The sequence below is a fragment of the Heloderma suspectum genome, chromosome 7, assembly GCF_057233095.1.
Source record: "Heloderma suspectum isolate Gila_16-S chromosome 7, 16-S_ref, whole genome shotgun sequence".
NCBI lineage: Eukaryota > Metazoa > Chordata > Lepidosauria > Squamata > Helodermatidae > Heloderma > Heloderma suspectum.
The window spans coordinates 44,802,653-44,817,137 of NC_139464.1; the positions used below are offsets into that span (position 1 = coordinate 44,802,653).

Here is a 14,485-nt window from a genome sequence, read left to right on the forward strand (position 1 = left end):
TCTGAAGCACTTTCATATATTGCAGGCTTTGATGTCGCTCTTTGTGTTGGCTTCCAAAGATGGCTGGGTCAACATTATGTACAATGGACTGGATGCTGTGGCTGTTGACCAACAGGTATAGAAACTACTTTACAAACTGATGGTTTGTGTTGCTTTGATCTGGATTGTCAGGTGGGCTGGGTAGGGATGTACGAAAGTCACTTACCTTTTCACGAAATTTGATTCGAGGTGGGGGGAGGTGCTCCGTCCCTCCCCCCCGAAATTCTGGCCAGGGGGGGAGGCGCTCCGTCCCTCCCCCCTGGAATTCTGGCCGGGGGGAGGCGCTCCGTCGCCATTTGCGTCCCTGCAGTCAGTCGTAGCCGCCGCCATTTGCATCCCTGCAGTCAGCCGTGATAGGCTACGTAAATGTTTACGTAGCCTATCACGGCTGAGTAAAAAAAAAACACGCGTACGCAAAAGGCAGCACCCATGGGCTCCGCCATTTGCGTTCCTTATTTTGGCACGTCTAGTCTACGTAAACATTTACGTCTATTCTACGTAGACGCTACGCTATTTGCGTTCCCCTTATTTTCGCCGTAGTCTACGTAAATGTTTACGTAGACTAGACGTGCCAAAATAAGGAACGCAAATGGCGGCGCCCATGGGCGCCGCCATTTCCATATGCGCGTTGTTGTTGTTGTTGTTTTACTCAGCCGTGATAGGCTACGTAAACATTTACGTAGCCTATCACGGTATATTTTAAAAATCTAGCCGTGAAAGGCTACGTAAATCTTTACGTAGCCTATCACGTTTTTTTGGTTTTTGGTTTTTTTTACTGGAAATGGCGGCAGCGGCAGCCAGTCAGAAGACTGGCTGCCGCAGCTGCCGCCACTGCCGAACCGCCGCCGGAGCCGCCACCGCCAGGAAGATTCGCCCAAGGTAAGTCCCGTCCCGGGGGGGGGCAGGGGGACAGACCGTTTTGCCACCGATTTTGGGGGGCCGAATGCACTGGCATTCGGCCTCCCCGAGATTCGTGGCGAAATTCTCTGACATCCCTAGGGCTGGGTGAGCCACCTTTTATAGCTCCCGATTGTTTTGTTGTGAGAACTTCCAGGAGAAGTGTTATATGGTTTGGTTTACTTCTGGATGACACAGTGCTGCAGAATATTTTTTTCTGATTTTTGTTTATTTATGACAGACAGAGGGAAGACAAGTGTCCAGACAGACAATGCTAATCTGCCCGCTTGCTGCCTGTACAAATTCAGTTGCCTCCTTGAACACGTACCCAGCGCAACATCTCTCCCTTCGTTCAGATTCCTCCTCAAAACCTGCCCTTTCCCATGGCCTTTGTCTTATACTCTTTATCCTGGTTTCCAGGTGCAACCAAATTTTAAATACATATAAAAGAGGGTAGGCAACGTGTGGCCCTCAGATGCTTTTGCCTACAACTCCCATCAGCCCTCATCATTGACTACACTGGCTACAGCTGATGGGAGTTCTATTTATGTATGTATGTATGTATGTATTTTATTGATCGCCCATCTGGCTGGTCACCCAGCCACTCTGGGCGATGTACAACAATAAAAACAGTTCATACAATAAAATTCAACATTAAAAACATCACATTTCTAAAATTACCCTAGCCCACCACAAATGCCTGCCTGAACAACCATGTTTTTAATGCGTGGTGGAAGCTCATTAAAGAGGGGGCATGGCGGAGTTCCCTAGGAGGGAGTTCCACAGAGTGGGGGCCACCACAGAAAAGGCCCTCTCCCTCGTCCTCACCAGCCTAGCTGTCCTGGCTGATGGGACAGAGAGAAGGCCATCCGAGGCTGATCTTGTTGAGCGGCCTATCTGGTGTTGCTGGAGGCACTCCTTGAGATAGGCTGGGCCAGAACCATGTAGGGTTTTAAAGGTCAAAACCAACACCTTGAATTTGGCCCAGAAAACAACTGGTAACCAGTGCAGCTCCTTCAGCACTGGAGTGATGTGATCTTGCTGGCGGCTGCCTTTAATCAGGCGAGCCACCGCTTTCTGTACCAGCTGCAGCTTCCGAACCGTCTTCAAGGGTAACCCCACGTACAGCACATTGTTGTTGTTCAGTCGTTCAGTCGTGTCCGACTCTTCGTGACCCCATGGACCATAGCACGCCAGGCCTTCCTGTCCTGCGCTCTCTCCCGGAGCGTGCTCAAGTTCATATTCATTGCATCCGTGATGCTATCTAGCCATCTCATCCTCTGCCGTCCCCTTCTCCTTTTGCCTTCAGTCTTTCCCAGCATCAGGGTCTTTTCCAGGGAGTTTTCTCTTCGCATTAGGTGGCCAAAATATTGGAGCTTCAGCTTCATTATCTGTCCTTCCAATGAGCACTCAGGGTTGATTTCCTTTAGGATGGACTGATTTGACCTCCTTGCAGTCCAGGGGACTCGTAAGAGTCTTCTCCAGCACCACAGTTCGAAAGCATCAATTCTTCAGTGCTCAGCCTTCCTTATAGTCCAGCTCTCACAGCCATACATTACTACTGGGAAAACCATAGCTTTGATTAGACAGACCTTTGTCGGCAAGGTGATGTCTCTGCTTCTTACTATGCTGTCTAGGTTGGCCATAGCTTTCCTCCCAAGGAGCAAGCGTCTTTTAATTTCATGGCTACAGTCACCGTCTGCGGTGATCTTGGAGCCCAAGAAAGTAAAATCTGTCACTGCTTCCATTTCTTCCCCTTCTATATGCCAGGAAGTGATGGGGCCAGATGCCATGATCTTCGTTTTTTTAATGTTGAGTTTCAAACCAGCTTTTGCACTCTCCTCTTTCACCCTCAACAAGAGGCTCTTGAGATCCTCTTCGCTTTCTGCCATTAGGGTGGTATCGTCTGCATATCGGAGGTTGTTGATAATTCTCCCAGCAATCTTAATTCCGACCTCTGATTCATCCAACCCGGCATTTCTCATGATGTACTCTGCATATAAGTTAAATAAGCAGGGTGACAATATGCAGCCTTGTCGTACTCCTTTCCCAATTTTGAACCAATCGGTTGTTCCATGTCTGGTTCTTACTGTTGCTTCTTGACCCTCGTACAGGTTTCTCAGGAGACAGGTAAGGTGGTCTGGTACTCCCATCACTTTAAGAATTTGCCACAATTTGTTGTGATCCACACAATCAAAGGCTTTAGCGTAGTCAATGAAGCAGAAATAGACGTTTTTCTGGAATTCTCTTGCTTTCTCCATGATCCAGCAAATGTTGGCGATTTGATCTCTAGTTCCTCTGCCTCTTCTAAACCCAGCTTGTACTTCCGGTAGTTCTCGGTTCGCATACTGCTGAAGCCTAGCTTGTAGGATTTTGAGCATCACCTTGCTGGCATGTGAAATGAGTGCAATTGTGCGGTAGTTTGAACACTCTTTGGCGTTGCCCTTCTTTGGAATTGGAATGTAAACTGACCTTTTCCAGTCTTGTGGCCACTGTTGAGTGTTCCAGATTTGTTGGCATATTGAATGCAGCACTTTAACAGCATCATCTTTTAGGATTTTAAATAGCTCAGCTGGAATACTGTCATCTCCACTAGCTTTGTTGTTACTAATGCTTCCTAAGGCCCACTTGACTTCACTGTCGAGGATGTCCGGCTCAAGTTCAGTGACCGCACTATCATGGCTATCAGGGACATTCAGATCTTTCCTGTATAGTTCTTCTGTGTATTCTTGCCACCTCTTCTTAATCTCATCTGCTTCTGTTAGGTCCCTGCCTTCTTTGTCCTTTATCATGCCCGTCTTTGCACAAAACGTTCCCTTGAGATCTCCAATTTTCTTGAAGAGATCTCTAGTCTTTCCCATTCTGTTGTTTTCCTCGATTTCTTTGCATTGTTCATTTAAGAAGGCCTTCTTGTCTCTCCTTGCTATTCTCTGGAACTCTGCATTCAGTTGGGTATGTCTTCCCCTTTCTCCCTTGCTTTTCGCTTCCCTTCTTTCCTCAGCTACTTGTAAAGCCTCCTCAGACAGCCACTTGGCTTTCTTGCATTTCTTTTTCTTTGGGATGGATTGAGTTGCTGCCTCCTGAACAATGTTACGGACCTCCGTCCATAGTTCCTCAGGCACTCTGTCTATCAGGTCTAATCCCTGAAATCTATTCCTCACCTTCACTGTATATTCATCAGGGATATGATTTAGGTCATACCTGAACGGTTTAGTGGTTTTCCCGACGTTCTTCAATTTAAGCCGAAATTTTGCAAGAAGCAGCTCATGATCTGAGCCACAGTCAGCTCCAGGTCTTGTTTTTACTGACTGTATGGAGCTTCTCCATCTTTGGCTGCAAAGGACATAATCAATCTGATTTCGATATTGACCATCTGGTGACGTCCATGTGTAGAGTCGCCTCTTGTGCTGTTGGAAAAGAGTGTTTGCTATGATCAGCGTGTTCTCTTGGCAAAACTCTATTAGCTTTTGTCCTGCTTCATTTTGTACACCAAGGCCATGCCTGCCTGTTATCCCAGTGATTTCTTGACTTCCTACTTTAGCATTCCAATCCCCTATGATGAAGAGGACATCTTTTTTTGGTGTTAGTTCTAGAAGGTGTTGTAGGTCTTCATAGAACCGATCAACCTCAGCTTCTTCGGCCTCAGTGGTTGGGGCATAGACTTGAATTACTGTGATGTTGAATGGTTTGCCTTGGATTCGTACTGAGATCATTCTATCATTTTTAAGATTGTACCCCCGTACTGCTTTTCCCACCCTTTTGTTGACTATGAGTGCTACTCCATTTCTTCTCAGGGATTCTTGCCCACAATAGTAGATATGATGGTCACCTGAATTAAATTCGCCCATGCCTGTCCATTTGAGTTCGCTGATTCCCAAGATGTCGATGTTCAATCTTGCCATCTCATGTTTGACCACCTCCAGCTTACCTTGATTCATTGATCTGACATTCCAGGTTCCTAAACAATATTGTTCTTTACAGCATCGGATTTTCTTTTCACCACCAGACACATCCACAGCTGAGTGTCCTTTCGGGTTTGGCCCAGCCGCTTCACTCGTTCTGGCGCTACTTGGAAATACCCTCTGCTCTTCCCCAGTAGCATATTGGACACCTTCCGACCTGAGGGGCTCATCTTCCGGCGTCATCTCTTTTAGCCTTGTGATACGTTCCATGGGGTTTTCTTGGCAAGAATACTGGAGTGGGTTGCCATTTCCTTCTCCAGTGGACCACATTTTGTCAGAACTCTCTGCCATGACCAGTCCGTCTTGGGTGGCCCTGCACGGCATAGCTTATGGCTTCACTGAGTTACGCAAGCCCCTTCGCCACAACAAGGCAGTGATCCATGAAGGGGTACAGTAGTCTAAACGAGAGGAGACCAGGACATGTACTACCGATAGGAGCAGATGGTCTGGAAGGTAGGGGCACAGCCGCCGTATCAGATGGAGTTGGTACAGAGCTATCCGGCTCACAGCTGACACCTGAGCCTCCATGGACAACTGGAAGTCTAAGATGACCCCCAAGCTGCAGACCTGGTCTTTCAAAGGTAACCGCACCCCATTCAGCACCAGGTCAACATCCCCCAACCTCCTCTTGTCTCCCACCAAAAGTACCTCGGTCTTGTCAGGGTTCAGCTTCAGCTTGTTCCTCCCCATCCAGCCACTCACCATCTCCAGACATTTGGACAGGGATTCTACGGCCAACCTTGGTGAAGATTTGAATGAGAGGTAGAGCTAATTCAAAACATCCCAAAGGCCACAAGTTGCCCATTTTGGTGTAAAGGCATTTGTCCACATTCTTCTCTCCTACCTTTGCCTATCCTTCCCTCTCACTCTTGTTTCCCTACCATCAGTTTTAGACTGTAAAGTAAAACAGAGCAGAGACTTCTCTCTGTTGCCTACTTTACTCTATAAGGCACCATGTAAACTGATGTTTTATTCTTATTCTTATTCTTATTCTTATTATTATTATTATTATATATAATTAGTATCAATAATAACAACAACAGCAGCAGCAGCAGCAGCAGCAGCAGCAGCAGCAGGATCAGTTCCAGCCCAAAGCAAGCAGAATCAACTTGGGCCTCCTAAGACTTCTTCTTTTAGCCAGCTGCATAACTTAGACCGTTCCCCCCCACCGCCCCTTACACTGCATCCCTGCAAACTGTTTTCCTTCTGCCATACACACAAGCATTGCTGAGCACTGACCAAACTACAACCTGATTTGCCCATAACAACAACCCGTCAATTTAAAAATGTCCTCTTCCACTTTACAGCACAACCCACTATCAGCTCCTTCATAGGTCATGCAGCATGACATGCCAACCCAGACTGCTGGGTTGTTTGGGGTCTAAACAACCCAGCAGTTAACCCATGGTGGGAACAGTCCCCAGTGTGATGCTAAAGAAATAGCTATGTGTATTGATTTTGAAACTTTAAATAGCAGCCACATGGGGGCTTGATTGAGATTAGGACCACAGTGGGAGAGGGAAGGGGAGTTTAATCTTTCCCCCCAGCCACTGATGAACTCCAATACCACCACCAAATGCATGGGAGGGTGCTGTTCTACTTATATCTTGCTTGTGGGTTTCCCGTGGGCAGCTGGTTGGCCACTCTGTGAACGGAATGCTGGACTAGATGGACCCTAGGTCTGATCCAGCAGGGCTCTTCTTATGTGTGTATGTTCTTATTAGGCCTGGAGGGAAGGTTTGATTGGCACTAGTGGGAATCCCTTCTTATTGGGAGAGTGGTGGAGGGGAAAGGGATAAACTCTGACACACCACAGTCCTGATCCCTCACACACATACAAGTTCACACACACATGGCTGCTATTTAGTGTTTAAAACAAATATACCAGCAGCTGCAAGTGACATATTTAGTGTCACGTGTAATTTCACCCTCAGACCTACTGTGGCTGATGGGTGGATTCAAGCTGATAGGAGCCACTTGAAGAAACATTTTCCAGCTATCAAGCTCCACTGAGGAAACACCTGGTCATCTTCACTGACAAGTAGCAAGCAATCTGAATATACAAAATTGGTGACTTAACAGCAGTTACAAATGTTAAAAATATTTTTATGGTGGGCCTTCCCATCTCCCTGTATTTTGTTGTCAACTTTCTCATTTGCTGTGTGTGCAACTGTCATCTTTTTTTAATGCAGAAGTGGAATACATTTCAGGTAACTTGCAGGGACAACATGTCTGTAGCACTCCCGTGCTTGTTCCTTTTGCAAAAAGGTGTGCTGATCATTGTCTTCTTAGTTATCCCATAATGGTTTTGCAGTCACAGTGTGTGTCCTTCGGGGCACAATGACTTGCTTTTCAGATTTATAATCACTTACTGCAATTTCCCCCATAAGCAGGGTTTCTGGCAGCTAAAATCTGCTGCTGTTCCTATTCACTTTAATAATGCAAGATCACTTCCCTAATGCAGATGGCAGTCGCACAGGACCAAACAGCGTTGATGATATATTGCACCCACGCTGTGATCTCTACTTGTTCCCTCAATAAAGCAGAACGGTTTCATCTGGTCTCGTCAGTCCTTTGGGAAGAAACATTCCTAGACTAACCTCACAACAACTCTAATGACATCCAAAACACATGACAAACCAATGTTTTATTGACATAGGAGGAATATATGGACAATGGGCTACATGAAGGCATACAGTGAATTTGGAAAACTAGTCATTTGGCTAAAGAGGGATTTCTGGGTGTACTCAAGACTTCCTATTCTGAGGACCTTTCAGACTATCCTGCTTTATGCTGTGCAGTAAATGTGCAATTGTTTACGCAGTTCTTGTGGCGGTGGGGCTGTTTAGACATCATTCCTCAGGGCACTGCTTCTATTGTTTTTCTCCAGCAAGCAATCTGCAGTATTTTGTACCTGGGATAAATGTAATTCCACCATCCCCAATCCCTGCCCAACACATCCACCTGCTAGGAATGCATGAGCATCCCAAAGTTCAACCTGAAAAGGTCAAGCTTTCCCAAGCACCTCTGTCCGAATACTCATGTCATCTGTAACTGGAATTGCTATGTGGACTGTGGTTGTAGGAATGTCGTGAACACTTATTGGATAGTGCCTCTGACATCATTAGTTACCCATGATGCCCTTTTCCCCACCACCTGTGCCATTTTGTGAGCTTTTAATAAGTTGCATTTTAGTACAGTTCACTTCGTTAGGGACAAGTTCCCCTAACTATTTTAGTACAGAAATGCTCATGTAGTTCTTTTACTCTGTCACTCTGCAGCAACCCCCCACAATTTCATTAGCTTTCTTTGTGTCACTGTTGTTTCAACTCAGTTGTGGGCCCTGCATTCTCCCTCTGCAGCTGGGATACACATCTCGCCTGATGCTAGTTAAAAGTTCCAGAGAGAAGTACAGCTTCTCTCCCCTACTCTTCAGCAAGACATCTCCCCTTTCCAGTACATGGAACAGGATTCCATACTAGTGGTGCGGAATCCATTCTGCTATGGATATATCACAAAGAGAACATTTTAGGGCAGTGTTTTTTATTGTTGCTGTTTTTAAAAATCATGTAGAAGATCCTTAGACCTCTCTCACTTTATTTACCACATGGAAGCTCTCTTTGGCATCACAGGTGGAAAATTTACCCCCACACACACACACAGCCCAAAGGTCTTTGTCGCTAAGATGCTGCTATGCCAGTACTAACTTCCAGTTATTTAATGGTGCTTATGCTTGATAATGGTGATTGAATATTAATTCTTTGTGTATACATTGCTAAATGAGTTCTTTCGACAATTATTATAATTATCATTCACTTCTCTGATACTGTAATTATGATGCCTGTATTCCACCTACCAAAATTAGTATTCCTAGCTAACTAAATATTAATGCCACCCCCACATACCCCCACACGCGCAGGCACATGCTCCACACCCTAATGGGACAACATGTTAAGGAGTTTAGTAAGCTCTGATATTGGATTCCTATGTTTTTTAAAAGTTGAGTTCACAGATTTGCAGGGGTGGAGGGACAGGGGAATCATGCCATTTTAAAGTTTCTGCAACATTATCATGTGAAAGAATCCAATAACTCTGAAAGCCTTTTTAATTGGATGAGGGGAAGTAAAAAAAAACAGATGGATTGATTATTTTGATTTTCCCTAAGCATTTCATATAAATTATTATCTGGGGCAGTGTCTAGCTGCGACCAGGTGGTGAAAGGAGAAGAGAAAATGTAGACACACAGACTTGGATGGGTTAAAAAAATAGGCCACAACTTTTATTGGTTCTTGCTTGAATGGGGTTAGTGGAGGCATGGGGCATAGATCCTGTCATCAGGCAGTCCATTCCCCCATCCTGGCCCACTTACCAAAAGCGGCAGTGGGGGGGCAGGCAGGGGTTCACCATGGCACATACCGCTCATGTGAACCCCTTTCCACCACCCTGGATGTGGCAAGCTTACAGCCCTCACTCTGGGCTGGTCTTGGTGCCACATTCCCAAGATCCCTTATGGGGACCCCACTATAGGGGAGTGGGAAGCCCAATCCCACTCCTCCTCACAAATAGATCCAGCCTTGCATGCCTACATAGTTGTGACATGAAACATTATCAACTGAAGTGTCCCCAAAGAGTTTATCTATAGCACAAGTCCACTTATTTACAACATGGTCTTATTTACATGATGTAATCTTGCAATGGGGAAGGCAAAAACCTTGCTCTGTATTGCCAGTTGAGATGCAGGTAAAATTCCTTTCCAGCCCCATTAACCAGCGACTAATGTCTGTTCATTGCAAGACCTATTGCTACCAGGTGTGGGTGGCTGGGGAAGTTGGAGCCAGTAATGCTGAAGCTGCAGTGGTGGCCCATTTACATATAGGCTTTTGGCGGCCCAGAGGGAGAAAGTTCTCCCTCTGGTCCTCCCTGCAGTGCAATTAGCTCAGCGGGCCTCTCAACCACTCTGGAAGGCTCTGGTGCCACAGCCGCTTCTTTCAGCCCTTCCCACTTCCTCCCTATGCGTCCCTACAAATTCGAGTTCCCCAGTAAGCAGGGAGATCTGCTTCACAATTCATATAACATTCATGTGGGGAATGCCACTATTATTATATTACAGATTCGGGGGAGGACTGAGGATGAGTACAGTGACTTGCCTAAGGCTACCCAGTGAACCAGAAAGTGCCCAGCTCAGTGGTCATTCTTAATCATTACACTGCTCTAGCTCTTGAGTTGCTCCCATATTAACAAAAGAGCTGTTTGTGATACAAGGCATACATGCACGTTACTGCTGACAGTACTTTTGTTTGCACATATAAGCCATGGCTTCCCCAACAGCTGGACAGAAGAGAATGTAGTGAAGAAAGGACCACCTCTAAAGACTCTAGCAAATGTCTAACATGACTCTCTGGTGCTTGAGAGGAGAAAGAATGTGCCCTACCCCATATTTCTGTGAAATTTCACTGGTCTCTATTTGTCATAACAATCACAGATTCTAGCTGTCTTCCTTATTTTCCAAAATCTCTGATTTCCACCAATAAAACCATCATCTTGGTCTTTCCCTCATCATAACCCTTTTTATAATAACCAACATGCTAACCACAGCCCTTTTTGTTTTTGTTTTTTTTTTGCTTTTTTAAAAAAAATCCAGCCAGTGACCAACAACAACCCTTGGATGCTCCTTTACTTCATTTCTTTCTTGCTCATCGTCAGCTTCTTCGTGCTCAACATGTTTGTAGGGGTGGTGGTAGAGAACTTCCACAAATGCCGGCAACACCAAGAGGCAGAGGAGGCCCGGCGGCGGGAGGAGAAGCGCCTGAGGCGCCTAGAGAAGAAGCGCAGGAGTAAGGGACAACTTAAGTGTTTTGTTGGTTCGTAGACTGAGGTTTTCTCAGAAAACTCTTTTCCTCTTCTTCTTTTTTTAAAACCTGACCGATACAAGGCATATGTGGGTGTTAAAACTCTCAGAGATGCTTGCCTCTTGGTGGAATGTCTTTGAGGTGCTGCCAAATGCTTCATTCAGTTCGGCCCTTCTTCATCCCAAAGCCCTAGGCATGTGCTGGATGTTTTGTACAAGGATGCCACTCCCTTTCTGTACCTTTAGAGAACCTTTCTAAATAATTATAACATCAGCAGCCCCTTGGGTAAATGGGATCTGTGGCATTAGCCACTGTCTGACAGATTAAGTGAAGGTCCACCAAAGGAAGAAGAGGATATTTGAGTCTTCTACCAAGCCTTGGAGCTCTTGTAATTATTTCAGCCATCATATTTGAAGGTAGCCTTGGAATGGAGAGAATCCCTGTTCCGGTGTGCTGTGTTATCTTTTTTGTAACGTGATGAAAGAAACACAAAAAATGCACTAGTGACAGTAATTATTCTCCTTTCCCTCCCCTGCTCTCTCCCCTCATCTTCTTCTTAAAACCCTATTTGAATGTGCCTTGTTCCCAATACCATGGAGCTTCCTTATCTTTTCCTTCCTTCAGTTTTTCCTCTTCTAAGGTTGCTTTTTTCCCTTTATCATTTGTAAACTTAATTTTTTGGTGCATGTAATGCTAGTTCAGTATCATTTCCACAAACACAGGACTAACAGATTCTTTCTGTCACTCTCACTCTCACCCTCTCCTGTCCTCTCCCCACCTTCCCTGTACTCATTCACCTCATTCCCCACCCCCTTCTGCTTCTTTTTATTATATCTTCTTCCATGTTGTCTGTGTTTTCCTTTCTGTTTCTTTTTCATATTGTCTTGATCCATTTCTTTTCTTTCACTTCTTTCCCATTGTTTCTTCACCTCTTCCCTCCCTCCCTCCATCTCTCCCTCTCTTCTCTCTCTCTCTCTCCTTCCCCACCTGCTCCCCCTCTCTTCTCTATCCTTTCCTGGACTGTTACCCCACTGCTACTGAAGAAGCACAGCGCTTGCCGTATTATGCCACCTACTGCTCTATCCGCCTCCTCATCCATTCGGTCTGCACTAGCCACTACTTGGACATCTTCATCACCTTCATCATTTGCCTCAACGTCGTCACCATGTCCCTGGAGCACTACAACCAACCAATGGTGAGTGAATTCAAGGGACTAAATCCTGCCTCTGTGCCTTCTTTCCTCTCCCTTGCACTCCTTCCACCTTTTTCATTAAAAGAGCTCCTTCTTGCCAAATATATACATATACTGTGTGTATGTATGTGTGTGTATATATATATATATGTGTGTGTGTGTGTGTGTATATGCATGTATAGATAGATAGATAGATAGATAGATAGATAGATAGATAGATATAGATAGATATAGATATATATATATTAATAGGTGTCTAGCATTTAGAAGGAAAACTTTGCAGCCATTAGAAAATGAGCTGGGAACATAAAACATATCCAGCATGAGTTGCTGAGAAGAGCTAGTCACAAAGTAAAAGACAACTTTTCCTTTTGCCATTCCTTCATACCTACCATCTTATTTTCTCCTCTTTAATACATTTACTAGATAAACTTGCTTGACTAGGACACATGTCTGGTCTGAACTAGGGATGGGGAAGAAATTCATTGTGGTCATGTTTACTATAAACTTCCCTAAGGGTGCAATCCTATGCATGTTTAGACAGAAAAAAGTCCTACAACTCCCAGCATGCCCCAGCCAGCCATGCAACCTAATGGGTCTTTCCTGAACCAATACATGAACCAAAATGCAGCTATACTTCAATATTTGCACTTTCCTGAATTTTGCAATGCAGTTCTCCAATTAAAAATGCATACAAAATGCATATATTGAGGGAAAGTGTGCACAAAAATGTGTATATTCGTGAAAATAACATAAAAATGCATTATATTATGGAAAATGTGTATATTAAGAAAAAGTTCAAATAAAAATGCATATATTAGGAGAGATGGGCATGAAAATCCTCCAGTCTTTTTCTTTTTTTTTAATGCAGGCTAATGCAAAACCAGGAGGAAACAAACTTAAGGTTGGAAAAATTAGAAACTAAGTGGAACCAAAATGGACAGCTTCCTCTAACCTTAGTCTGATCATTATATAGTTTCTCAGAGCCACCTACACTACCTTTTACTGTGTCTGTTGAAAGATGAAGAATAATGCTGTGCCATATTTTTCCTAAATTGAGCTGACCAACGGGATGGCTGTAGCAGATCAGCACAAACTAGTTGACAAGCCCACTTCTTAAAGTCCCTCTCTATTTTCTCCTCTTTAGAAATACAGGGAATGCTAGCACAGTGCATGTAGTGCTGGAACAGTTTGCAGCTTGCCACAAGATGGATGAGATTTATATAGCATGATCCAACATATTTGCTACGCCTGGTGCTCCATTTAGCTTAGGCTCAAGGGAGTTCATCACCCATTAGGGGGAAATGCCACAAGAGATCTTACAGACAGAATTCATCTAATTCTCCTAAGCCAGAAGGATGCTGTTACCGAAACACACATAAATGCATTGGAGAAGCTTAGTTCAGAAACTGAATTTTTGGCTCCCCGCGGGTAAATGTATATAATGTGAAATGAAAGGGTTTTCTTTCTCTGCCAAGGAATATCCCATTTATTTCTGTGTCAGGAAACCCCTGCCTCCAGAACCTGCCATGTTGAAGGGGGTATTTGAGACAAAGTCTTTAAGTTCTAAAATCTCAAGTGGCTGAGACTGCAGCCATTAACACACTTTCTCTTCCTGTTGGACTTGAAAAGCAAATTTGCCCTGCCGGACCCCCATGGTTTATACCTTGTATTGAAGCAGAGGAACTAACCTGAGCATGCTGTACTCCTGCATCCCAATCTTCTTTGGTTTATGCTGCAAGGCTCCTTAAGCCACCTCCCTCCTTGTTATCCCCAACAAATCTTCAACCAGATATGGCAAACATAATCCTTTTGGTGAGTTGCAGGAACTCATACAAGTTCACTGATTTTGAAAAAGTCCACTAAATGCTGTGGAAAAGTTAATTCTCAGCTTCTTCAACAAAGGTGGGGAGCTGCCCCCAACAGAGTGTTCTCTTGGAAAATTCTGATTTATTTACTCATCAGTTAATATCGTAAAAAACTGCCCTACAATTCTGATGACAAGAGTTGCTGTGACATGATGTTTTGATCTTTTTCATACCACCCACGCTCAGTCAGATGAACAATGAATGTTCAGAGCAGAAGAATGACCTGATAGCCTCATGGCATGGAATGAAATATGACTCATTTCCATCTAGATAGGATGAATCTTCATCAATCAAATTTTGCATAATGTGCTATAGTAACATACGCCATCTGCATCTAATACCATGTCCAGTTCTGGTTTACACTCTATGTCAGGGTTTTACTTTGCGTTGCACTAAAATAAATACCCCAGAAATGCACTTCTTACCACAATATCCCTTAGATTGCCATTTGGATTGCCAGTTGCCATTTGGACAAATATTTCACATCTCCTTCGGTATCAGTCATAATCATGCCCCACTCCTCTTTCGTATTTAGTAGTTTATTTAATTAAAGCTGCAATCCTCTACCCACTTAACTGGGAGTAATCCCCACTGAACTCAGTGGGACTTACTTCTGAGTAGACATATACAGGATTGCATAACAAATCATTATAATCTGAGTATATACATGTGCACCTA

The 14,485-nt window shown here is 44.4% G+C and overlaps 1 protein-coding gene across 2 annotated transcripts in view; it reads left to right on the forward strand.

Annotated features, from left to right (window-relative positions):
* Positions 1-14,485, forward strand: part of CACNA1I (calcium voltage-gated channel subunit alpha1 I) — a 384,553-nt gene that overhangs the window by 324,545 nt on the left and 45,523 nt on the right. For both annotated transcript variants that reach the window (XM_084811754.1, XM_084811755.1), the window contains 3 exons: positions 26-115; positions 10,540-10,732; positions 11,791-11,942. In XM_084811754.1, the coding sequence (XP_084667880.1) occupies positions 26-115; positions 10,540-10,732; positions 11,791-11,942 (435 nt within the window). The remainder of the gene's footprint in view (positions 1-25; positions 116-10,539; positions 10,733-11,790; positions 11,943-14,485) is intronic.